This window comes from Martes martes (genome assembly GCF_963455335.1).
Source record: "Martes martes genome assembly, chromosome: 14".
In the NCBI taxonomy this organism is placed as follows: Eukaryota; Metazoa; Chordata; class Mammalia; order Carnivora; family Mustelidae; genus Martes; species Martes martes.
Genome location: NC_137902.1, coordinates 65,650,321 through 65,677,109, shown reverse-complemented (window position 1 = coordinate 65,677,109; position 26,789 = coordinate 65,650,321). Strand labels below are relative to the sequence as shown.

General features: G+C 34.2%; 1 protein-coding gene across 1 annotated transcript in view; it reads left to right on the top strand.

Annotated features, from left to right (window-relative positions):
- Window positions 1-26,789, top strand: part of PHYHIPL (phytanoyl-CoA 2-hydroxylase interacting protein like) — an 81,757-nt gene that overhangs the window by 45,060 nt on the left and 9,908 nt on the right. Inside the window, exons 2-3 of the mRNA XM_080823162.1 lie at window positions 19,062-19,258; window positions 21,162-21,336. Of these exons, the coding sequence (XP_080679288.1) occupies window positions 19,062-19,258; window positions 21,162-21,336 (372 nt within the window). The remainder of the gene's footprint in view (window positions 1-19,061; window positions 19,259-21,161; window positions 21,337-26,789) is intronic.

Below are 26,789 nucleotides of genomic sequence, written 5' to 3'. Positions count from 1 at the left end.
ACTTCCAAATTTATTCTATGAGGCCAGCATTACCTTGACACCAAAACCAGATAAAGATACCACTAAAAAAGAGTACTGTAGACTAATAGCTTATGTTTATGATAAATGTAGATGCAAAATCCTCAACAAAATACAAGCAAACTGAGTAGAACAAATACATTAAAAAGTCATTCACCACGACCAAGTGGGATTTATTCCCAGGTTGCAAAGATGGTTCAATATTCACAGATCAATCAAGGTGATATGTCATATCAATAAGAGAAAGGATAAGAACCATATGATGCATTTCAGTGGATGAAGAAAAAACATTTGCAAAGTGCAACATCCATTCATGATAAAAAACCCTCAACAAAGTAGATTTAGAAGAAACATACCTCACCATAATAAAGGCCATATATGAAAACCCACAGCTAACATTATCCTTAATGAGGGAAAACTGTGAGAGACTTTCCCCTAAGGCAGGAACAAGACAAGGAAGTTCATTCATACCACTTTTATTCAACATAGTACTGGAAGGTTTAGCTACAATAATGAGAAAACAGAAAGAAATAAAAGGCAGCCAAATCATTAAAGAAGTAAAACTTTCACTGTTTTCAGATGTCATGATTCTATCTATAGAAAACATGAAAGACTCCACCAAAAATCTGCTAGAACTGATAAATGAATTCAGTAAAGTTACAGAATATAGTGTATAGGAATGTGTCTTTGTATACCAATAATGAAGCAGCAGAAAGAGAAATTAAGAAAGCAGTCCCATTTACAATTGCACTAAAAGTAATAAGATACCAACAGACTGGACTTCCATTCTCACAGACTGGAAGAAAAAATATTGTTAAAATGTGTATACTACCCAAAGAAATCTACGTATTTAATGCAATCCCCACCAAAATACCATTTTTCACAGAGCTAGAACAAATAATCCTAACATTTATATGGAACCAAAAAAGACTTCAAATAGCCAAAACAATCTTGAAAATGAAAAACTGGAGGTATCACAATTCCAGAATTCAAGTTATATTACAAAGTTGTAGTAATCAAACAGTATAGTACTGGCACAAAAATAGACACATAGGTCAATAGAATGGAATAGAAAACCCAGAAATAAACCCACAACTATATGATCAATTAATCTTCAACAAGGCAGGAAAGAATATTTAATGGAAAAAGGATAGTCCCTTCAGGAAATGGTGTTGGGAAATCTGGACAGCAACATGCAATGGAAAGAAACCGGACCATTTTCTTATACCATACACAAAAATAAATTAAAAATGGATTAAAGACCTAAATGTGAGACTTCCTGAAACCATAAAAATCCTAGAAGAGAGCACAGGCAGTAACCTCTTTGACATCAGTTGCAGCAACTTCTTTCTAGATGTTTCTTGAGGCAACAGAAACAAAAGCAAAAACAAACTATCAGGACTACATCAAAATAAAAAGGTTCTGCTCAGTGAAGAAAACAATCAACAAAACGAAAAGACAATTTATGGAATGGGAGAAGATATTTGCAAATGATATATGCAATAAAGGATTAATATCCAAAATCTATAAAGAACTTGAACAACTCAACACCACATATCCAAATTATGTAATTAAAATTGGCAGAAGACATGAGCAGATATTTCTCCAAAGGAGGCATGCAGTTGGCCAACATCAAATGAAAAGATGCTCAACATCAGTTATCATCAGGGAAGTGCAAATCAAAAGTACAATGAGATATCACTTCACCTGTCAGAATGACTAAAATCAACACCACAAGAAACAACAAGTGTTGGAGAGGATGTGGAGAAAGAGGAACCCTCTTGCACTTTTGGCTGGAAAGCAAACTGGCATAGCCACTATAGAAAACAGTAGGGAGGTTACTCAAAATGTTAAAAATAGGGGTGCTTGGGTGGCTCAGTGGGTTAAAGCTTCTGCCTTCAGCTCAGGTCATAATCCCAGGATCCTGGGCTCTCTGCTCAGTGGGGAGCCTGCTTCCTCCTCTCTCTCTGCCTGCCTTTCTGCCTACTTGTGATCTCTGTCTGTCAAATAAATAAATAAAACCGTTAAAAAGAATGTTAAAAATAGATCTGCCCTATGACCCAGCAATTGCACTACTGGGTATTTACTGAAAAAATACAGAAACACTAAATCAAATATATATGTGCATCTCTATGTTTATAGTAACCCTATTTACAATAGCCAAAATATTGAAGCAGCCCAAGTGTCCATCAATTGAGGAATGGGTAAAGAAGATATGGTATGTATGTACGTGTGTGTGTATAATGGAATATTATTCAGCTATAAAAAAGAATGGGAATCTTGCCATTTGCAATGACGTGGATGGAGCTAGGGAGTATAATTCTTGGTGAAATAAGTCAGAGAAAGATAACTACCATACAACTTCACTCATATGTGGAATTTAAGAAGCAAAACAGTGAGCAAAAGGGGGAAAAAGAGAGTGAGAAACAGACTTTTAACTATAGAGAACAAACTGATGGTTACAAGAGGGGAGATGAGTGGGAGGGTGGATGAAATAGGTGATGGGGATTAAGGAGTACACTTGTGTTGAGCATTGGGCGATGTATGGAATTTTTGAATGACTGTACTGTACACCTGAAACTAATGTAACACTCTTTGTTTACTAACTAGAATTCAAATAAAAATTCAAAATAAAAAGAAGTGCTTGCATATATCCAGACACTAATGATTGTCAGCATATTTAAAGGATTAAAAAAAACCATTCCAAGATATTTGGAGGCACGGGCATTCAGGAATGAAATAGAAAAGTTATACAAGTTATACATTAATTAGACTAAGGGTAGACTAAATTAGTATGTTTTTTTCTATGAATATAATGTTAAATTAGCTAACATTTATTGTTTACAACATGTTATATACTATATTAAGTGTTTTATATGTTTGTATTATGTTATTAAATAGTCATTGACCCTACAGGGAAATGGATGGTCAGAGGGTTATAAGATTTACTCAACATCAAACAATTCCTTGTGGCATAAGCAGAATTCAAACACTTGTCCATTAAATTAGTATTTACAATCTTAGACAATCTCTAATTAACAGGTTATGTGTAGCTGTGATATAACTATCAACATATGAAGTTAATTTGAGTATTAATAGGTGTATAATTTGTGTAAATATTCAGAGGTGTACAAACAAATGCAGTTTACCTTATTGAAAATGAAACTTTAAAATTTGGATTGGTTTTGATTTACCTCTGAGATCTTCCCATAGTTTCTAATACTTTTTCTATTACTTCTCTTATTAACTTTATTCTGTTTTGCATTTCCCTTCCTGGATCAATCCTGCAATTTATTTGCTCTTCCTCTTTATCCTCTTTTGAATGCTGCTTCAGTATGTGGCCTATTTCTACCTCTTGTTTAGGACGCTGTAATCCTTACCTTCTATCATGCTCCCAGTCCCACATATTTCCTGTCTATTTCAATACTTGACTAAGAAATATTTATCATTTCCTATCTTTAATTCTGGAAGTTAGATGTCCAAAATTGTAGTTACCTTAAGTCTATAAAATACATGCTCAGATGGATAGGATACCATTAAATAATGCATAGAAAAAACAATAAAAAAATAGTAACTGAGTTCAGTAATATTAAAAACATCAGTTCATCTGTTTAGTTTATTTTCCATAAGATAAATACACTGACTTTAAACAATTGACTTATTGAGGTTTTTAATTTAACTGATTGAATTGATTAGGTATTTTATGTACTAATGAAACTTCATAATGTAGACTCACTAGATGCCAATAACACCCTTCTCAAGTTGTGTTGATCAAAAATATCTCCAGACATTGCCAGATATTCCCTGGTCAGGGCTAAGGGGTCAAAATCAGTAAAGGTATAGACTAACATTAATTTTTATTAGAAATTCATTCAATTTAATTCTAGACCTTAGGAATTAATGAATTAAGTGAAAGAGTCAGAGAAACAGTTCTGTGTGGAAGTATACAATTTCAGTATGAATTACCATTAAGCTGTTCATTTAGATTACAAGGATATTAAGGGCTAAACAGCTTTGAAAACACCCAGATTATTAATTTATTTAATCTTACCTGATATCTTATCCCACACTTACCTGATCACTTATGTAACACACAATATTAAAAATAGATACCAAATAAGGAACTAAACTGGAAGAAGAGAGCATAATGTAATGAAACAGTCCATGGACTAGGGGCCACAGAAAGTAGCGTTACCCACTAATACTATCTGAAGAAGTAAGACTTTTCTAATGTGTGGAATTTTATTCAATAAAAGTATCGAAACTTAGCTATACGTTTGTTGTAACTAGAGGAGGAAGTCAGACCAGACAAAATGCTGGAGGTGGCAAGCTGGCCCCCAGATCAATAGGTTAACCAAACCAAGAGAATAAATGGAGATGAAGTTTCTGTGCTAGAAATCATCCTTGTCTCTGGTGTTTTGTTTTGGTTTGGTTTGGTTTGGTTTGGTTTTCTCAGACTTCAGAATCCTTTAACCATAAAAATTAACTTATATAACTGCCCCTTCAGATTAAGATCCACGAGGAATATTTTGATAAAATCTTCTGAAAGGAAGTGAGAAGATCCATTCTTTACAAGATCTAAATATGTCTTCTTGTTCAAGGATGGATATCAGAGAAACTAAAATGAAACCTATCTATACAAAGATTCTACAAATAAATAGGTAGAGAAAACTTTAGCAATAAAAGGCTGAATATTATTTCTGAGAAAGGTTTTCTGTGGTGATTTATAGATTGTGATTTATGTTCTCAATGAAATTCAAGATTGGGTTTCATGAGATAAAAAATGAAGGTTAGACAATAAACTAATATATAAAGAGACCTAATTTTGAATAGGACGAAATATAAGAAAATTAATAATGCTTAATCAGTTTTCAAATTCAAAGAATGGGAGCCATATTGAAGAAAAAAAAATCAGAGAAAGAGGAAACACTTGGAATTTTTTGCTCAGAATCTAAAGGAAAAGATGAAAATAGATGGTAATATATACGGAGGTCAGAAACAGATTTTTTATACTAACAATTTCCAAGAAAGACATAAGAATAAATGAAACAGAAGTATTGTTACGCAGTCAGATACCTCAGTGATTAATTAGGACAAAGAGCCATAATGAAAGTAATAGCAAAGCCTTTATTTATTTACTGGAACAATGCAAGTAAGAGGCAAAAAGAAGGTGCACCTCCTCAGGTTTCCATTTTCCCTACTGAATGTCACCAGCCAAGAGTGAGGTAGTTGCAACACAGACTGGGGTGAGTGGGATAATGGTGAAAATGTTGCACTGCTGCGGAGCTCCAAGTAAAAGATTCCTGCTATTTTATATAGGGGAATGAGAACAGGGCAAATGGCTAGGACTGGGAAAGAACCAAAGAACCAAGTCAGGGTGGAGAATAGTGTCTCAGCCATTGTTCTCCATAAGGAGGTTTTGGGGAAGTGCTTGGTAAAGGAGGCAGCTGGACTAGGAATGCTGATGTACATATGATGATGGCTGTCAGTGACAGGGGAGCCTGAGTCCTTGACTGCAGCTCCTTGCAGAAAACCGTAATGCACTGACTGTGCACTGTATCTAATATGTTGAGAGTAGCGTCCCCATGATGTAATTGCCTATGATTGGATCTGAAAAATAATACATAGGATTTTGGTTTGGATCCAACCCTTCTTTGAATTTTAAGTATAATATAAAAAGTCACCTAAAAAAATGGGAGTAAAACAGGTTAGATAAAGTGAAGAAAAATCAGACCAGCCCAAAACTTCTTAACATGCCAGAAAACAAGGTAGTGGTAGAACAATAGCTACAAAATTTTTAATTTTACAAAATATTTAATTTTGTAAATTAAATACCAGTATTCATTAAATACTTTCCTGATCTTGGAAACAAATCATTAGAAAATCTGTTTCAGCCAACTAAAAGAAAATCAAACTAAGTAACTCAAGATTGGAAATGTCACACTGAATAGCAAAACCATTTGAAGTAATAAAACCCAAAGAATTGTAAATGGAATATGTCACAGAATGTAAAGGTCAGCATTTTGAAGGAAATAGTTCATTTATGTAAAAATTTAAAATATGGTGGCTCTGGAATCTAGAGTATGCCATCAAAAATTCAAAAGCATAAATACCTCTATTTCTTCATTTTACGTATAGAAGGTTTTAATAGATACTTGCTTCACCCTTGATATTGAAGAAATGTAGCTCAGGTCATGATCTCAGGGTTGTGACATCAAACCCTGCATTGGGCTCCACGCCAGGTGTGGAGCCTGCTTGGGATTTTCTTCTTCCCTCCTCTCTAGCCCTTCCCCCCACCCCCCGCCGATTGCTTATGCTCTCTCTTTAAAAAAGAAAATCATAAAATAGAGAAAATACATTTAAAGTATTATACTGGGGCACCTGGGTGGCCCAGTTGTTTAAGCATCTGCCTTCCACTCAGGTCATGATCCCAAAATCCCGGGATCAAGTCCCACATCAGGCTCCCTGCTCTTTGGCGAATCTGCTTTTCCCTCTGTCCATACCCCCACTCATGTTCTCACTCTCTCTCAAATAAATAAATAAAATCTTTTAAAAAATAAAATATGGTACTGTATTGATAATGTAAGTTTATGTTGTCTGTTTAAAAGATGAATTGTCTATCAGTACCTACATCAATTTTGTCTTAATGTGATATAAAACTCTGTAGACATTATACTTATTTCTAACGCTAAACACCAAAAATCAAAGGATAATGTGAAAAATAAATTCGTATTTAAGGTATAATGATTCATGCATTGATGAAGAAGCAGTAATATGATTACTTTGTGGTAGCACAACATAATCAATATAATTGCTTCATAGCAACCTAACCTATACAATGATGAATTGTTACAAAATTGTTATGGCATACACTATTACAGTTATTTTCATAATATAGTATTGGGAACATTGTTACATTAAAAAAGCACTTCCTGTGATGATAGGCTAATTTTCTCCCAATTATGAGAGAGAGGGGCATACTGTATGGTAATGTAATTCTTTAAAGTTATAAAACAGTAGGAAAGATAACACATTATTAATTTTATATTAAATATCATTCACCTTATGCCCAGGTAAGGATAGGCTATCTACTTCTGTACAAGACTTGTACACAATGTTCTACATGATACTTGGGCAATGATGAAGATGATGACACAGAACATCTCATACACGTCTTGTAGTACAGTTATTAGATTTTCACACCAGGGTACTTATATACAAGGTACAGATTTTTAACTATTTAGTGGGATGATGATTCAGTATTCATTAAGTGGCAGGAGATCATCATAAAGGTCTTCATCTTTGTCTTCATGCTGAATTGGCTAAGGAAGAGGAGGGTTTGGTTTTGCTGTCTTAGGAGTGGCAGATGTATAGGAGGGAAGCAGGAGAGGCAGGCACACCTGGTGTAACTTCATGGAAATACATTATGGTTTCTGTCTGACTTTTTGCTTTTCCATTTTTCTGAAAATGTTTCTGTATGGTACCAATCCGTCTACCATTCGCTTTCGTTTCAGTGCCTGTAGAAGGGTCCCTTGTCAAAAAAGAAGTCAAAAGTCTTGAATAATCAGAACCCTTCTGCCAGATTGTCTAACATCAATCTGTTTTCTGGTGCTGCTTTTTAAGAAAACAATTATTTAAATTCAATTTAGTTAACATATACTGTATTAGTTTCAGGGGTAGAATTTGGTGATTCACCAGTTGCATTAACACGTAGTGCTCATTGCATCAAGTGCTCTCCCTAATGCCCATCACCCTATTACCCCATCTGCCCACCTGTCTCCCTTCCAGCAACCCTATTTGTATCCTATAGTTGAGTCTCTTATGGTTTGCGTTCCCCTATGTTTTCATCTTCTTTAGTTTTTCCTTCTCTTCCCTCTCTATTTTGTTTCTTAAATTCTACATATGAGTGAAATCATATGGCATTTGTCTTTCTCTGACTGACTTATTTTGCTTAACCTGATACCCTCTAGTTCTGCCCATGTCATTGCAAATGGCAAGATTTCAGTCTTCTTGATGGCTGAGTAATATTCCATTATATATACATAATGGAATATATATCTATATATAATATATATATATATTATATATATACACACACACACACCACATCTTTATCCATTCAACTCTTGGTGGACATCTGGGCTCTTTCCATAGTTTGGCTATTGTGAACATTGCTGCTATAAACACTGGGGTGCGTGTGCCCCTTTGAATCACTATGTTTGCATCCTTTGGATACAAACCTAGTAGTGCAATTACGGGGTTGTAGGGTGGTTCTGTTTTTCTGAGGAACCTTCATACTGTTTTCCAGAGTGGCTGTATCAGTTTGTATTCCTACCAACAGTATAAGAGAGTTCCCCTTTCTCTGCATCCTCACCAACATCTGTTTTTTCCTGACTTGTTAATTTTAGCCATTCTGACTGGTGGGTGGGGGTATTATCTCATTGTGGTTTTGATTCGTATTTCGCTGATGCTGAGTGATGTTGAGAATTTTTTCATGTGTCTGTCATCTGTTTGTATGTCTTCTTTGGAGAAATGTCTGTCCATGTCTTCTGCCCATATCTTGACTGGGTTTTTTTGGTTTTTGGGTGTTGAGTTTGATACTAGCCTTAATTTGATAAGTCATTTGCAAATATCTTCTTCCATTCCATAGGTTGCCTTTTGGTTTTGTTGACTGTTTCTTTTGCTGTGCAAAAAACTTTTTATCCTGATGAAATCCCAATAGTCCCATTTTTTGTTTTTGTTTCCCTTGCCTTTGCAGACGTGTCTAGTAAGAGGTTGCTGTTGCCAAGGTCAAAGATGTTGCCACCTGTGTTCTCCTGTAGGATTTTGATAGATTTCTGCCATACATTTATGTCCTTCATCCATTTTGAGTTTGTTTGTTTATTTATTTATTTATTTATTTATTTTGTATATGGTGTAAGAAAGTGGTCCAGTTTCATTCTTCTGCATGTGGTTGTCCAGTTTTCCCAGCACCATTTTTAGAAGATACTAAGGGATGTCTTTTTTCCGTTGGCTATTCTTTCCTGCTTTGTTGGAGATTAGTTGACCACAGAGTTAAGGGTCCATTTCTGGGTTCTCTGTTTTGTTCCATTGATCTATGTGTCTGTTTTTGCACCAGTGCCATACTGTCTTGATGATTACAGCTTTCTAATAGACCTTGAAGTCTGGAATTGTGATGCCTCTGGCTTTGGTTTTCTTTTTCAACATTCCTGTGGCTATTCAGGGTCTTTTCTGGTTCCATACAAATTTTAGGACTCTTTGTTCCAGCTCTGTGAAAAATGTTGACAGTATTTTGATAGGGATTGCTTTGAAGGTGTAGATTGCTTTGGGTAGCATAGACATTTTAAGAATACTTGTTTTTCTAATCCATGAGTATGGAATGTTCTTCCATTTCTTTGTATCTTCCTCAGTTACTTTCTTAAGTGTTATACAGTTTTCAGAGTACAGATCCTTTACCTCTTTGGTTGGGTTTATTCCTAGGTATCTTATGGTTTGGGGTACAATTATAAATGGGATCAATTCCTTGATTTCTCTTTCTTCTGCTTCATTGTTAGTGTATAGAAGTGCAACTGACTTCTGTCTGGCACTGCTTTTCTACATCTTCTTCCTCATTGTCTGATACTGGTTAAAAAACTCTCATCTATGTCAAGTTGTCTTCTGCTGCTTCCTCTAGTGTTTGTTAGCTCTTGAATTTCCCCAATATCTCTATCTTGGAACCCTTTACTCCCCAACTTTTTGTCATGTCCACAATCTCGCTCATGATTTTCTTGGTTAGCTCTCATAAATCCTTTGAAGTCATGCACAACATCTGGACACAATTTGTTGCAGCAGGAATTTGGGTTTTTGAACTTGATGGCTTTCACGACTTTTCCTATAAGAATGATAATATTTTTAATTGTGTAGTCCTTCCAGACTTGAATGATTTTCTATCAGTGTTCTCTTCTATGGTGTTGACAATCTTTTTTATACAGTGCTGAGTGTCATGAGACTTTAAAGGTCCTTATGAAACCCTCTTTTAGAGGCTAAATTGGAGACATTATGTCTGGCAGCAAGTAGACTTTGATGTTGAATCATGGGGCTGGGATGGCCAGCGTTATTGAGTATCAAAAGAACTTTAAAAAGTAGTCCCTTACTGGCACAGTACTTCCTGACTTCAAGGACAAAGCATCAATAGAACCAATACAGAAAAAGTGTTCTCATTGTCCAAACCTTCTTGTTATGTAACCCAAAGACGGGCAGCTGGTATTTATCTTTTTCCTTCAAGACTTGGGAATTAGCAGCTTTAAAATAAGGGCAGTCCTGTTCATAACCCCAACTGCATTTGTTAACCTGTTTCTTCCTACCTTAAATCCTGATGCTCACTTCCCTCCCTTGCTAATAATGTCCTTTATGGCATTGATTTTGTTTTCCGGAATAAGGTACTTTCATCTGCATTAAATCACCTGTTCAGGCATGTATCTTTTCTTTTTAGGATTTTTGTAATGGCATCTGGGAACTCATCTGCTGTCACATGGATGGCAGAATCTGCATCTCCTATGACACTGACATTTTTTTAAGCTAAATTTTTTTCTGAAATTATCAAACCATCCTTTGCTGGCAGTAAATTCTCTATTTTTAGATCCTTCTTCCTTCTGCTTTAAGTTGTCATATAGTTTTTTTCTCGAATCATGTTAAAGTCTATAGATATACCTTTCTTATCACAATCCTGTACCCACACAAAAGATGTATTTTCAATATGATAAAAAAAATCACAAAAAATGCAAGGTTTTCATGCCTGCTAGTATAGCTTCAGTGACAGCCTCATGAATTTCATTTTCTTTCTTTCTTTTTTTTTCTTACAATGGTTCTTACACTGGATTTGTTTATCTTAAAATGGTGGGCAACCACAGATGCAGATCACAATCTACAGTACATATAAAGCAATTCAGCTTTTTCTTGTAATATCATGACATTCTCTTCTTCTTCCAGCATCATTAATGGCACTTCATATGGGTCTCATGGTGTTATTCAAGGTTTACAGTGTTGTAGTAAGCAATGATAAATACTTGAGAACTTCAAGAGACTACTTTTTGTTGCAGTAATCAATTTAGTGGAGAGACAGACTGCTCATGTGGAGATGATTAGCATCACACAGCATTTTAAGCATATACTTGCAACACTTGAGCTCACTGCAATAGCAACAGAAGGTGGTTATGAAATTATTACAGTAGTGTAGTATGTACTACAGTTAATTTTATAGTTATGATTTAATACTTCATCTTTATGTTTGTTTATATTTCTCTTGAGTGCAAATGGTGCTATGTACAGTCTATAAGTGTGTGTATAATTTTTGATACTTAAAATAAGTATATTTGTATTTTACACATATATTTTTTATACATATAAATACACACACACACACACACACATACACAATGACATCAAGATATAGAAAGCAAAATGTTTTAGACACCTTACTAAAGAGAAATGAGTGTACCTTCTACCATGGTAGAAGGACACTTCAAGTAGGCGGGAGGATTGATGGGTGGGAGGATCTACATGTTTTTCCTTTTATGGATTATACTTTTGGTCTAAGTCTAAGAACTCTTCACTTAGGCTATAGCCCAAAGATTTGCTATTGGTTTTTTTCTTTTTCTAAAAGCTTTATGATTTTTATGTTTTACATTTTAAAAATCAGTTTTGAGCTAATTTTTGTGTATGGTATAAGGTCTAGGTCAATACTCATTTTTTTGCTTTTTCCCATCATAACACATGGATATTTTAAATAACAATACATGGAATTGATAAGGTGTAAAAAAAAAAGGCATTTGGAGTAGTTGGCAATACAAATTGCTGAAAACAAATGTGATTCAACATTGGCATTTCTTGGGATTTGTCCAAAGATAATCATAAACATATACAAAAATGTACATAAAATTGACTGAAGTGTTATTACAGGAAAACACTGGAAACAATCTACATGTCTAGTATCAGGATGACTGATTAGTAGAATAAAGTACACCAAGATTAGAATTATGTGTAGTCATGTGAAAATGTTCACAGTTTATTAAATGAAAAATAGTTTACAAAATATTAAGCACAATATGTTAATAGAGATTACAAGTGATTTTTATTTTCTTTGTGTTTCTTTTCTAAAAGTTTCAGCAATATTCAGTGTTACCATTAAGAGTATTTTTAATTTTTAGAATTTATTGTAAATAAAGCATAGAACAGTTTCACATTTTGTTGTGGTTACTATTTTGAGTTTTAGTACTGTCTAGTTTTTCTTTCAGGACTTTAAAAGTATTGCAGTATTTAAAAAATAATTATAATGATAAAATTAAAGTATTGCAGTATTTTAATGTTTTTATGAAGGGGAAAGTATTTTTCCCTCAGCAGACTATATCTCTGACTTTGTAAAGAAAATTATTAAAATATATATTATTTTATGTATGTATACACTTATAATTTTAATTTTAAAATAAAACCTCCTATATGTACTGTGGAGGCAGATTTTTTTCTTAATCACTAAATTTTAGGAAAGAAAAAAAGATATGATATGAGAAAATTGCCCCATGGTTGCTATTTTTAAGGGAAGTAACCTAACACCTGCAATTTCTTTCTTAGAAAGATAGCTCGAGGTGTATTATTAAAACTAACTACCTTTATTATTTTTTAAAAACATTTTCTTACTTATTCAAATTGAGTAATTATGCCCTTTTAACTACTATAACTAAGATTCTAGATTGGCTTCTATTGTATGCTTTAGGGAAGATACTATGAGGAAGAAAACCACTCATTTTCACAATAAAATTGATGTGTCAAAGGGACAATGGTACAATAAATATGCTAAAAATATAAAGGTCCTCAAAAAAAAGAAACATGCTCTATTGCAATTGTTGCAAGAGTACATTTAGGTTATTAAGCAGGTGATACTTTAAATCTTACTCGAGATAAAACTTTTTTTTAGCTTAATCAAATTGGGTCATACACTTCATGAGGTAATCTTGATAACCAAGTAAGTTTTTTCTCTGCTATATTTTCAAAAAGATAAATATAAAGAAAACATCTCAGATTCCAATGAATTTAGCTAAGAACTTTGATAGCAAGTGATCTAAATATCTGTATAAATGTATTAAAAATATAGTATCATTGTATGTATGTATTGTATATTCACACAGATGAATACATATATATATGTTATAAATGAGACAAAAAGATTATGTTGCATAATTTCTATTCTGAAAAATGGTCCTAAAATAAAGGAATAATAATTATAATGGGTAATGTTTGTTTAGAACAGCTTTTCTAATTCTTGAGGGGGGAGGGGGAAAAAAAGAAAAAAAAAAGCAAATTTAAAGGATCTCTATTTCTTACAGATTGGATAATTTATAGAATATATTGACATGTAGAAATGTATATAGAAATTCATAATGCTGTAACTACACTGGTTTTTATATTCATAGATGGAAGTATGTGATACTGAAGGTAGATGTGAAGTGGACTATTATTCTTTTGTAGGCTAAAATGTTTTAGTGAGTTTAAATCTTCTCAAGGTCCTTTAAATAAAGAGCTTGTGGGGTGCCTCAGTCCATTAAAGTGTCTGCCTTAGTGTCAGGTCATGATCTCCAGGTCCTGGGATTGAGACCCACTTCTGGCTTCCTGTTCAGCAAGGAGTCTGCTTTTCCCTCTCCCTCTGCCCCTTCCCCCCACCTCATGCTCTCTCTCTCTCTCAAACAAATAAATGTAATACATACATACATACATACATATAGCGCTTGTGTCTTAAAAAATGTGGATTTATATTGGACACTCATGGATATTTAAAAATTGCTTTCTTGTTGTTTGAGGGGCACATTTGAACTAATTATATGAGTCTGACAATAAATTTTACTAAAATTTCATCTTCAGTTTTATACATATTGAACTCCATCTAAATCAACTATAAGTTTTTTCTCTTAGATAACTCTTTAACTTCTATGCCACATTTCTAGTCTTCTTTTTCAGTATTCTTGTTCAGTATTTTTTCCTATACCCTGTGCTGAATTACCTAAAAGATGTACTGTTTCTTAATGCTTTTACTATTGCCTCCATTTAGAATCTGTGTCCTCAACTTTTTCTCTACTGTCTTCACTTGTTGAAATTCTGCTTCTCTCACAACGTTGTGGTTATAGTTAACAATACTATATTGTATACTTCAAAACTGCTAAGAAACCAGATCTTAAATGTTCTTACCATGAAAAGGAAATGTTAAATTTGGGACATGATGGAGGTATTAGCCAATTCTATAGTAGTAATCATACTGCAATAAATAAATATAAATACATATATTTATCAAATCAACAGAATTATAAACTTTAAACTTACACAATATATTATATATCAATGACATCCCAATTTTTTAAAAAAATTTCTCCTACAACAAAGAGTTTCATGTTTTCTGAATCATGATTTGATTCCCTTAATATGGTCTTTCAGTTAAATTATGTTATCACATAACATAATTTTATTATGATATTTCCCACATTTTATATCCTTGAGGCAAGAGCTAGTTTTTACATCTTTGTAGTTTTTTGTTGTGTATTTGATATATAGATAATTGCAACTTAGTAAAAGTTGTAATAACTAACAAAAATAAATATAAAGGGATACATAACTAAGTGCCAGTGTGATAAAGGATCCTCAGTCAGCTTTACAAATCTAAGTGATTTGTCAGGGTCAATATGAGAAGCCACTTGAGTTCCACACCTGCTAAAAGTATAGCAACAAATCATTGAAGATAGAGATTTTATTTTAAAATATTCTAAGAAGATTGGTATCACATTCTGATTTTTAGTTATCTTAGAAAGTTTCCTAGAGTTTAATATACAAGTCCCAATAGGCAGTTTGGGGTGAGTTTAATAACATTAAAAATAGAGACAAAAAATGCTTTCCAACAATTAATAGATTTAGCACAGAGGGGAAAAATATTTTAAAAGTGAATGAATTTGTTACAAAAGTGCTTTTGAAATGTTTGTTCTGAAAAGCAGTTTTCATATTTTGGACAGATAAAAGTGTCATTAATTTGTTTTCCATTCAGTATTACCTGTCAGCATTATACTCACAGATCTTGGAATTATTTGTCGTGTAAAGTAGAAAAACGTAGCTAGAATTACTCTTAAGATGAAGTCTTACTAAGAAATGGAAGCTGCGGGCACCTGGGTGGCTCAATTGGTTTAGCAACTGCCTTCAGCTCAGATCATGATCCTGAGATGTCAGGATCAAGACCACATCAGGCTCCCAGCTCCATGGGGAGTCTGCTTCTCCCTCTGACTTTCTCCCCTCTCATGCTCTCTCTCACTCTCTGTGTCAGAAAAATAAATAAAATCTTTAAAAAAAAAGAAAGAAAGAAAAGAAAAGAAATGGAAGCTGCGAGAGAGAGAGAGAAAGAGAGTTTCTCTCTTTCTCGCCAGTTGGGGGAGGGGCAGAGATGGAAGGCACAGAAGAGGGAAAGAATCCCAAGCAAACTCTGCACTGAGCACAGAGCTCTACAAAGGGCTCAGTCTCACAACCCTGGGATCATGACCTGAGCCGAAACCAAGAGTCACACTTAACCACCTGAGCCACCGAGTCATCCCACCATAAAACAGTTTTAACATTTGCACATACACAGACTTACTCTACTAGTTCTTCATATTAATCCTACTTTAGCCATTGCTACAATCAAATTAATCTTTTCAAGGGAGAGCTTCTGATGTTTGGGGTTATTTTCTTCAGTATTTAATTTCTCACTTGGTTATACTTTATATGGTAGCTATCTTTTAACACCTAATAAAAGACTATAATACTCTATTTTATAGAAATTGTTTGAGATTAGCAGGGTCCTACATACTTATGACAAAATTGTTTCTTAACTCTCACAGATAAATATTTTATACCTTATTTTTTAAATTAAAAAGTGAAAATTGAAAAAAAAATGGAAGCTGCATTTAGAAATGCACTTGATTGTACAGCTCTAAGATGGTACTGGCTGGTTATTGAATATTGGTGTCATGTGAATCACTGTTGTTTCACTGATTTTACAGACAGAATATTGTCTTCTGTCACTTATCTCAAAATCTCAGTTAAAAATTGATTCACAGAGTGTAAAGAGGAAGGAAGTTACATATAAACTGAGAGGACTGGTTTCAACTAATTTTTTTACTACTTCTACCCAAGTAAGAAAGCTGCAGAGAGGTTAATCTAGTGGCTTTGTTAAGAACTAGGAAGTATGGGGGTGCCTGTGTGGCTCAGTGGGTTAAAGCCTCTGCCTTTGGCTCAGGTCATGATCCCAGGGTCCTGGGATCCAGCCCTGAATCAGGCTCTCTGCTCAGCAGGGAGCCTGCTTCCCTTCCTCTCTCTCTCCACCTGTCTCTCTGCCTACTTGTGATCTCTGTCAAATATATAAATAAAATCTTAAAAAAAAAAAAGAACTAGGAATTATGATAAGTAGAAAGGAAATAAAGATTCTTTTATAACAAGTCCATAATAGGTTTGAGCTTTATATTCTGAATGGTAAAATAGGATTTAAGAAAACTTCTACATTTTAATAAATATAAACCTTTTTCCTCAAATTTTAACTATTAGAAAAAAATAAAACACAAAATATTATATTCTAGGTAACAATCAATTTTTATAACTTTAAGGTTGAATCAGATAACAGTGGAAGTTTAAATCAAGCTTCTGTATCTTAGTGTTAATATATTGAAATAGTATCTTCATTAAATTGGGTGAAATGCAAAATAGCTTTCTTTTTCTATGATCTTAAATAATTTTTTCACTCAGTTGTTATGAAATTATATGGAGAGTCATAATGCAGATGAGTTCTACAGAAACTTTTACCATCAGTGTCCAGAAAGTTTTTCAGTATTGTTATGTATATTTCAAAGATAACTAATCAGAATAATAGGTAAAAACTTTGAGTTTTTCTAAATAGAACAATTACGAATGTTTGAGTATTTACCACCTTTCCCTTTTCCAAGTCCATTAAAATGCTTCCACTTCGTTTCTTCCCCTCCCTTGACTTCTAAAAGGCTTTTATTTAGGTCACAAGCAATTTGGGGATTCCATTAGGCCAGATGAGAAGGAAAGAAAAAAGTGAGAGTAATTTTTGTGGGAGTTTTATGAAGAGGGAATCAGGAGAAACTAGGGTGTGAGGGGAGGGTCAAAGAAGAAAGAAGGACTTTTAAAAGTATTGTTCAAGAAATGACAATAAAGAACTTAAGTAATTTTGAAATTAGTTTTCAATTGTCATCAGGTACCTCTGGCAACAACACAGCTTGAGATGAGACAATATGGGTCAAAGATTTAATAAGACTGGCAATTGTCAACAGTTTTGTATCAGTTTAACAGTTATATCAGTATATATGACAGTTGAGATAGGAATATGGGGTTGAGATAGGAGTGTGGGGTTGAGATAGGAGTGTGGGGGCAGGAGAACATAATCTAATCTGGAAATGGAAGGTATTGCCACAATGTAATACTCATTGTTGTTATTTTTAATTTTTGTTGGTCAAGATTTGCTATTTTCTTCTGTTAAGGAACTAGTTATATAGCTGATTTATGATCTACCACATTTTATCATATGAATAACAATTATATTTATTTTTTCTCCTCTGGGGCATTCAATTTTATGTTGGCTTGGGGTAAGAGAACATAAGAAGTAGAGTGAAATTTGATTCAGTGTATCTTTCCTACTTATGAAACAAACTTGGCAAGCCTATATTTTTTCTATTTTTGACTTATCCATCAGATTCTACTCTGTACTGTCAGACAAAGTTTCTCTTTTAATTTCTCATTTTCTTTAACTGGAAATGCAGAATACAGTCTTCATAGTAACCAGATGTCAGATCGGTTCTTCAAAATTTTAATGATACTAATCAACATGGCAATTGTTTGTTTTTCCTCTTTTAGCCTTATCTTTTTTTTTAATACTCAGAATTAAATTGATCAATACACAATGGGTAAAAAAATTCCTGGAATAATCCTTGACATAATAACTTGTAAGAGAATGGTCTTCAATATTATTTGTATATGTAGTATAACTGTCGCATTCTGTTTCTACATATAAGTATCCAAAACAAAAGGGACATGGAAGAGTAATTTCTATAGACTGTCACTCAGATATTTTCTTAAAGAAAAAAAAATTTTTATTTGGGTTCTTTCATTAGCAACATTTGTGACCTCATATAGTTTAAAACACCTGACATTAAAGTAGAATTGATCGGTTGTATATGAAAAATGTTCTCTTTGTTCTTTCCAGATGGACCCTACCATGTAAGGCCAATCTTTTATAAATTAGAAGGATGGATTATCAGTGTTTTTTTTTCCTGTTTGTTTGTTTGTTTGTTTTACATTCTGTGAAAGCAGAAATTGGAAAAGTAAATTGAAAATGTAGAAGTGGTAAGGACTAGTTCAGTTTTGCTTTTTTTCTTATTGGTAAAATGAGTTTGTAAATGGCATTAGCTATCATTAACATTCAAACCATTTCATGAAAAATAATGAAATCTCAGATTTAGTAATTAGGTAGTTGAGTTCAGAAATATATACATAGGTGCAACTGGGTGGCTCAGTCGGTTAAGCGTCTGCCTTTGGCTCTGGTCGTAATCTCAGGGTCCTGGGATAGGGCCCCATATCAGGCTCTCTGCTCAGCAGGGAGTCTGCTTCTCCCTCTCACTCTCCCTCTGTGTTCTCTCTCTCGTTCTCCCTCTCAAATATATAAATAAAAATCTTATTTAAGGGCGCCTGGGTGGTTCAGTCATTGGACGTCTGCCTTCGGCTCAGGTCTCCATCCCTGTGGCCTGGGATCGGACCCGCGTCGGGCTCCCTGCTCGGCGGGAGGCCTGCTTCTCCCTCTTCCACTCCCCCTGCTTGTGTTCCCTCTCTCTCTGTGTCTCTTTCTGTCAAATAAACAAAATCTTTAAAAAAAAAAAAAGTCTTATTTAAGAAAAGAAAAGAAAAAAAAAAGAAATGTAAACACAACTGATGGCCCTGCAACCTAGAAAAATACATTAGTTGGAAACTACCTGTGCATTGTTTTCTTGCAGGAAACAAATCACAAGACAGTGGCATAGCAGAGATGGAAGAACTTCCTGTACCACATAACATTAAAATAAGCAACATTACATGTGACTCATTCAAGATTTCATGGGAAATGGATTCAAAGTCAAAGGACCGTATTACACACTATTTCATTGACCTCAATAAGAAAGAGAATAAGAACTCCAATAAATTTAAACACAAGGTAAAATCTTAACATATACTTCTATTCATTTGCATCTTAAAATTTAAGTATGAGGACATTTATTTAAAAGAAGAAATGTTTTGTTCATTATGTAATGTATTTGACATTGGGAAGTGTAAAAATTACATGTCATTTCAAAACCCTATCCTTTTAAGAAATTTAGTAAGAAAACAAAATGCTAAGTATACTATAAAATACAATTTTTCCCAAAAAGGTAAAATCATGACTCTCATATAGACATAAAAATGAACATGTGTTAAAGATTTAACTGATTAATGAGCTAACTGATGAAGTGTTACAACCAGTTCAATGGATAATCCAAAGAATAGACACAGTTATAGATCAGGATATTGAAATAAATGTAGAACTACAGGCAAAACTGGTTTGGGGTCAGGAAGAAGCAAGGGCCAGAAGGGATAGATGGACAAAATTCTTTGCATGTAATTATACAAGAATAACTGTTATCCGTTATCTAAAGATTACAGTGTTATAAAATAACTTTCACAGAAGCAAAAGAAAATAGCCAGAAGAGTATGCTATAGGCAATGCATATTTTTCATTAAGGCATATATTTTTCCCCGTAATAACTGCTGAGAGAGGAATGTGATATAGCTTTATAAACTTTAGTGTATTTACAAAATACTTTAGAGCTGAACATTGCTTTATGTAGTCAATTTTATTTTATGATTTGAGAATGAAAATTAACCTTTATATGTCTTAGACCTGTTAACACCTCTTTGGTATTATTCTTATAACAGTCTACTTATCACATCTCTTTGCTGATACTTATCTCTCGACATACACATCAGAGGTAGTATAGAGAGAATAATAGTTATTCAGTATTCTTTCTTGTGTTTCAATATTTTCACTGATGAAAACTGGTCCTTTTTTTTATATTGATACTAAATTTAACTTGGCAATTTTTGGGGAAGAGTTGCCTTATTGTTTCTGGAAATTATGTCTTTTACCAAATGTGCAGTTATACACACTAATGATAAGTGAGGATAATATGTACAGATAAGTGTGAGAGAACAAGATTGATAATTCGTTATTCTAACCATTTTCTAATTCTGATTATGCTTTCTGGTAATGGGTATTTTCTTTGCTGGCATTTGCCTTCTTGAGGCAGTTTTGAAATATTTCCTTGAAATAGCTGTGAAATACTTAACGTTAAGTGATGAGTAGGTTACGATTTAACCCCCTTTTACTCATCCACACTTAGAAAACCATGTCTTAGAAATGTAGTAAATATTCAACTAGCAAGTTTAATAGCCTTATTAATCATTGTTTGGAAATACCTAATCATTTCTGTGACAAATAACTCCATACTTGAATACAACTGAAGCAGATCTTACCCCTTTTGTATATAAAACTGATTTATCTTAAAATAGTTATTTTAAAATGTTTTCTCCCTTCACATATAAAATATTTAGTAATGGGCTACTCTGGTAAAATTAATGGACAGTATAAATTAAACAAATATATTTTAAAATAGAAAATCATTGAATTTTATTTGTCATGTTTCTGGGTTTTGGGAGGTTTTGTTTTGTTTTATTTGATATTAGAATATTGCATTTTAAGGAGCATATATAAGGACTATACAGAGAAGAACAAGAATCAGGAAAACAAGAATCTAAATACATTAATGTCATTAACTAGCTGTATGACCTTGGGCATGTCTGTTGATCAAATTGGACCTTATTTTTTATATCTGGAGAATAGAGATTTGACCATAATAATTGTTAAATATCTTTAAAGAGGAAAATTCTATCATTAGCGAGGAATTTAATAAGTTCCTCCACATTGTTTACAGTTGACGCAGGTTATACTGCTAAATTATTTCTTCCCACCCTCCCTCCCTACACCCTTCCTTCTTTCCTGTTTTTCTTTCTTTTTGTCTTAGGATGTTCCAACTAAATTGGTGGCAAAAGCTGTTCCTTTGCCCATGACTGTCCGTGGACACTGGTTTTTGAGCCCGAGAACTGAATATACAGTAGCAGTGCAGACTGCCTCAAAACAGGTTGATGGTGATTATGTTGTGTCTGAATGGAGTGAAATTATAGAATTCTGCACAGCAGGTAAGAGAACTAGGTACAAATACAGAAAAATATTTAATAGTTCCTTAAAAGCTAATTACAGGAAAATATGTTTTAATCATAAGGTGATACGAATTTCATTGGGTTATTTTTACATCGACAATAGCATTGTGTAAAGAACAAACTGCTCTATGGTTGGAGTGAATTTAGATTCTCAGCAAAAGCTGAGTAATGGCATTAAATCAATTCTTTGCTGCATTGTTTGATTTTTCAGGGTAAAAACTTTGCAAATGAAAATTGGTTCAGTTTGAAAATACACTGAAACATATTTTGAGCTTCATTTTGGGAGAGAGAACTTTTTTTTTTCTTTTTTTAAATTTTCACAGATATTGGAGGCACTTGGTTGGCTCAGTCAGTTAAGTGGATGCCTTCGGCTCAGGTCATGATCCCAGAATTCTGGGATCAAGCCCAGCATCTCTGGCTCCCTGTTCAGCAGGGAGCCTTCTTCTCCCTCTCCCTCTGCCTGCTGCTCCCCCTGCCTGTGCATTCTCTCTGTCAAATCTTAAAAAAATAAATTTTAACATATTTAAACAAAGAAGTCGGGAACATCTTTCTCTAACTTAGGGAAATGGAGGCAGATCTTAATGAATCTACCTAGCAGAAATGTTACTGGATTTTTCACTCGAGAGCTGAAAATCTAAAACTAAACTAGTGTTGCGCACACACGTGTGTGTGTGTGTGTGTGTGTGTGTGTGTGTGTCTTTGCTTCATTAGAAAGTACCTCATAGCCATTTTGCATTGAGATATCTAATGTGGAGAGCCCCATCCCCTTTGATTTTTAACTGTACTTTAATATTCCATTAGATTGGAAATGTTACCATTCATCTCATTCATTTATCTCTTTATTCATTCATTTAAGAAAGAAATATTTGGTGAGCAGTTAAATAGGTGTTGAAGTGATACAAAGATATCTTTACCTGAATACATCTGTCATTCTCTCCTTGCCTGTTAGAATGGGGCTTTATTTCTTCTTTGTATAGGCGATTGTTTCCTCTAAAAACTTACAGAGAACAGCTAAATGTTTTTTTCAACATAAAGGAACTTGAAGAAAAAGTCTTAAAAACAAGTTGCCTCAACTATTGTAGGTTGCTTAGCAACTTTCCCCATCTGAGGCATCCTTCAGATAAACCAGGCTTTTTTTCTACCCATAACGTCACATCTGCATTATTTTAGACTCAGTATATACTTAGTAACTGCTTTATCTCACTATCTTGTATTGTTTCTTAATCTCAAATTCAGTGTAAAACTTTTCCTATGGATATGTTAAATGGATGAAGTTTTAATTCTATGTTATTTTGACTTTATCTTCAACCCTTTTTTTTAAAAAATTTTATTTATTTATTTGACATATAGAGATCACAAGTAGGCAGAGAGACAGGCAGAGAGAGAGGAGGAAGCAGGCTCCCCGCCGAGCGGAGAGCCTGACGTGGGGCTCAATCCCAGGACCCTGGGACATGACCCAAGCCGAAAGCAGAGGCCTTAACCCACTGAGCCACCCAGGCGCCCCTTCAACCCTTTTTATATATGGAGAAGTTGCTAATGATTATAACATCCTTGATTGCTAAAGATTGCTAAACATTTCAATCTTTGAGAGCAAGGAAAATAGTATCTCTCTGGTACCATATTTCTTCCTATGTAAGATACCGATTATAAGATCACCATTTAATACTGTCAGTTAAACTATGAAATAGTGTTTTCTTAACACAGTTATTGTTGGACTCATGTCAGAGAAGCTAAATGTGAAAAAAATACGTTTTGGACTAGATGAAATATAATCATAGTTTAGTTGTCAGTAATGAACAGCTGATTTTTATATTGTATTAATAGTAACATTAATAGTGAATAAAGAATTATCAATGATATAACTTTTACCTATATTTGATGTATTATATTGGAGTTAATATATCCCCTCAGTTTTTTCCTCAAACAAATTTCTTTGGAGTCTATATCATGTTTTCTTTCTTTTTTTTTTTATTTAATTTTTTTTTAATTTTTTATTTCTTTTCAGTGTAACAGTATTCATTGTTTTTTCACCACACCCAGTGCTCCATGCAATCCGTGCCCTCCCTAATACCCACCACCTGGTTCCTCCGACCTCCCACCCCCCGCCCCTTCAAAATCCTCAGGTTGTTTTTCAGAGTCCATAGTCTCTCATGGTTCACCTCCCCTTCCAATTCCCCTCAACTCCCTTCTCCTCTCCATCTCCCCTTGTCCTCCATGTTATTTGTTATGCTCCACAAATAAGTGAGACCATATGATACTTGACTCTCTCTGCTTGACTTATTTCACTCAGCATAATCTCTTCCAGTCCCATCCATGTTGCTACAAAAGTTGGGTATTCATCCTTTCTGATGGAGGCATAATACTCCATAGTGTATATGGACCACATCTTCCTTATCCATTCATCCGTCGAAGGGCATCTTGGTTCTTTCCACAGTTTGGCGACCGTGGCCATTGCTGCTATAAACATTGGGGTACAGATGGCCCTTCTTTTCACTACATCTGTATCTTTGGGGTAAATACCCAGTAGTGCAATTGCAGGGTCATAGGGAAGCTCTATTTTTAATTTCCTGAGGAATCTCCACACTGTTCTCCAAAGTGGCTGCACCAACTTGCATTCCCACCAACAGTGTAAGAGGGTTCCCCTTTCTCCACATCCTCTCCAACACACGTTGTTTCCTGCCTTGCTAATTTTGGCCATTCTAACTGGTGTAAGGTGGTATCTCAATGTGGTTTTAATTTGAATCTCCCTGATGGCTAGTGATGATGAACATTTTTTCATGTGTCTGATAGCCATTTGTATGTCTTCATTGGAGAAGTGTCTGTTCATATCTTCTGCCCATTTTTTGATATGATTGTCTGTTTTGTGTGTGTTGAGTTTGAGGAGTTCTTTATAGATCCTGGATATCAACCTTTTGTCTGTACTGTCATTTGCAAATATCTTCTCCCATTCCGTGGGTTGCCTCTTTGTTTTGTTGATTGTTTCCTTCGCTGTGCAGAAGCTTTTGATCTTGATGAAGTCCCAAAAGTTCATTTTTGCTTTTGTTTCCTTTGCCTTTGGAGACATATCTTGAAAGAAGTTGCTGTGGCTGATATCAAAGAGGTTACTGCCTATGTTCTCCTCTAGGATTCTGTTGGATTCCTGTCTCACATTGAGGTCTTTTATCCATTTCGAGTTTATCTTTGTGTACGGTGTAAGAGAATGGTCGAGTTTCATTCTTCTACATATAGCTGTTCAGTTTTCCCAGCACCATTTATTGAAGAGACTCTTTTTTCCACTGGATATTTTTTCCTGTTGTGTCGAAGAGTATTTGACCGTAGAGTTGAGGGTCCATATCTGGGCTCTCTACTCTGTTCCACTGGTCCATGTGTCTGTTTTTATGCCAGTACCATGCTGTCTTGGTGATCACAGCTTTGTAGTAGAGCTTGAAATCAGGTAACGTGATGCCGCCAGTTTTATTTTTGTTTTTCAACATTTCCTTAGCAATTCGGGGTCTCTTCTGATTCCATACAAATTTTAGGATTATTTGCTCCAGCTCTTTGAAAAATACCGGTGGAATTTTGATCGGAATGGCATTGAAAGTATAGATTGCTCTAGGCAGTATAGACATTTTAACAATGTTTATTCTTCCAATCCAAGAGCATGGAATGGTCTTCCATCTTTTTGTGTCTTCTTCAATTTCTTTCATGAGTGTTCTATAGTTCCTCGAGTACAGATCCTTAACCTCTTTGGTTAGGTTTATTCCGAGGTATCTTGTGGTACTTGGTGCTATAGTAAATAGAATCGATTCTCTGATTTCCCTTTCTGTATTTTCCTTGTTAGTGTATAAGAAAGCCATTGATTTCTGTACATTGACTTTGTATCCTGCCACGTTACTGAATTGCTATATGAGTTCTAGAAGTTTGGGGGTGGAGTCTTTCGGGTCTTCCATATAAAGAATCATGTCATCTACGAAGAGAGAGAGTTTGACTTCTTCCTTGCCAATTTGGATACCTTTTATTTCTCTTTGTTGTCTGATTGCTGTTGCTAGGACTTCTAATACTATGTTGAACAAGAGTGATGAGAGTGGGCATCTTTGTCGTGTTCCTGATCTCAACGGGAAGGCTGCAAGCTTTTTCCCATTGAGGATGATATTTGCTGTGGGTCTTTCATAGATAGATTTTTATGAAGTTCAGGAATGTTCCCTCTATCCCTATACTTTGAAGTGTTTTAATCAGGAACGGATGCTGGATTTTGTCAAATGCTTTTTCTGTCTTTTTTTTTTTAACTGCATTTCTTTCCATTTACTTTCATTGTACCCCACCAGCAAGGCTTAATCTAAGACAGACACATAAATAAGACACAGCCTTTTTTGATATTGTTTTAATATATGCTATTTTCCATAGGACTGCACTAAACAGAGTCATAGTATTTGTCCAGTTAAAAGAACTATACTTTACCTGCTAAAATCCCCATTTGACATTAGGAAAAAGTGGGAAATATTATTTGTTCTTTAGCTTAAGGAAGACTTTTGTCATTTCCAGTTCAGAAATACCTATCTGTGTATAGATGCATATACATTCACTCTGTTCTATAATCTGCTTAGCCATATGAGTACATGTTTTATTTTTATGTGTCTTTGTCTTCTTTCATTTAGAGTGATCATCCTGTTGCTCTTTTACATAACTACATCTCATAATTCTACCAAGAATGTTATTGGGTGAATAATAAAACTCCAGCTTTTAAATGTGCCACAATAGTTTTCTGTAAATTGTTTTGTATTTTTAATTTCCATGAGAAAATATAAAGGGAACTTAAGCTTTTTGAAGCTTATTGTTTCAGATAATCAAAATAATTCAGAGACTTAAACTTTATCAATAACATTTAATCGGTAAATTTTAAGGAAGATTTTTGTATAAATTGTCCCTTAATCTGTACAGTAATTCATTCCACATTTATTGAGCACATACTGTGTACTATGTACTGTGAAAAATGTTGATATAAAATAAAATAGAATGCCACCAACTAATCTATTTCTAGTCTGGTCTATGTTAAGACACAACTCTGTGCTTACCCTATAAGTCACAGTTGTCTATATATTTAACTATGTATATTTATTTGTAAATTTAGACTGTAAGTTCTTTGAAAGGAAGAATAGTCTTTTTGATCTTTTAACCTGATCATCTAATTTTGCATGATGCCTTCTGCTTTATGTTCTAATCTAAATAAATGTGAGCCAGTGAAGCAGTTAATAAACAAACTGCTGTCATGAGCATTTCAGCTAGGTTGCTTTTATTTGGAAGGTCTTACAATCTTTATAGAAAAAAATTTTTGTTTAGATTTTGGTGTAGAGGATTTTGACAACAGTCCTCAATTTTCAAAACAAAAAGTTGGTGAAAGTATCAAATTACTTGGAGAGAAGTTTTAGATTTTCAAGCGTCTTGCATACCTGAAA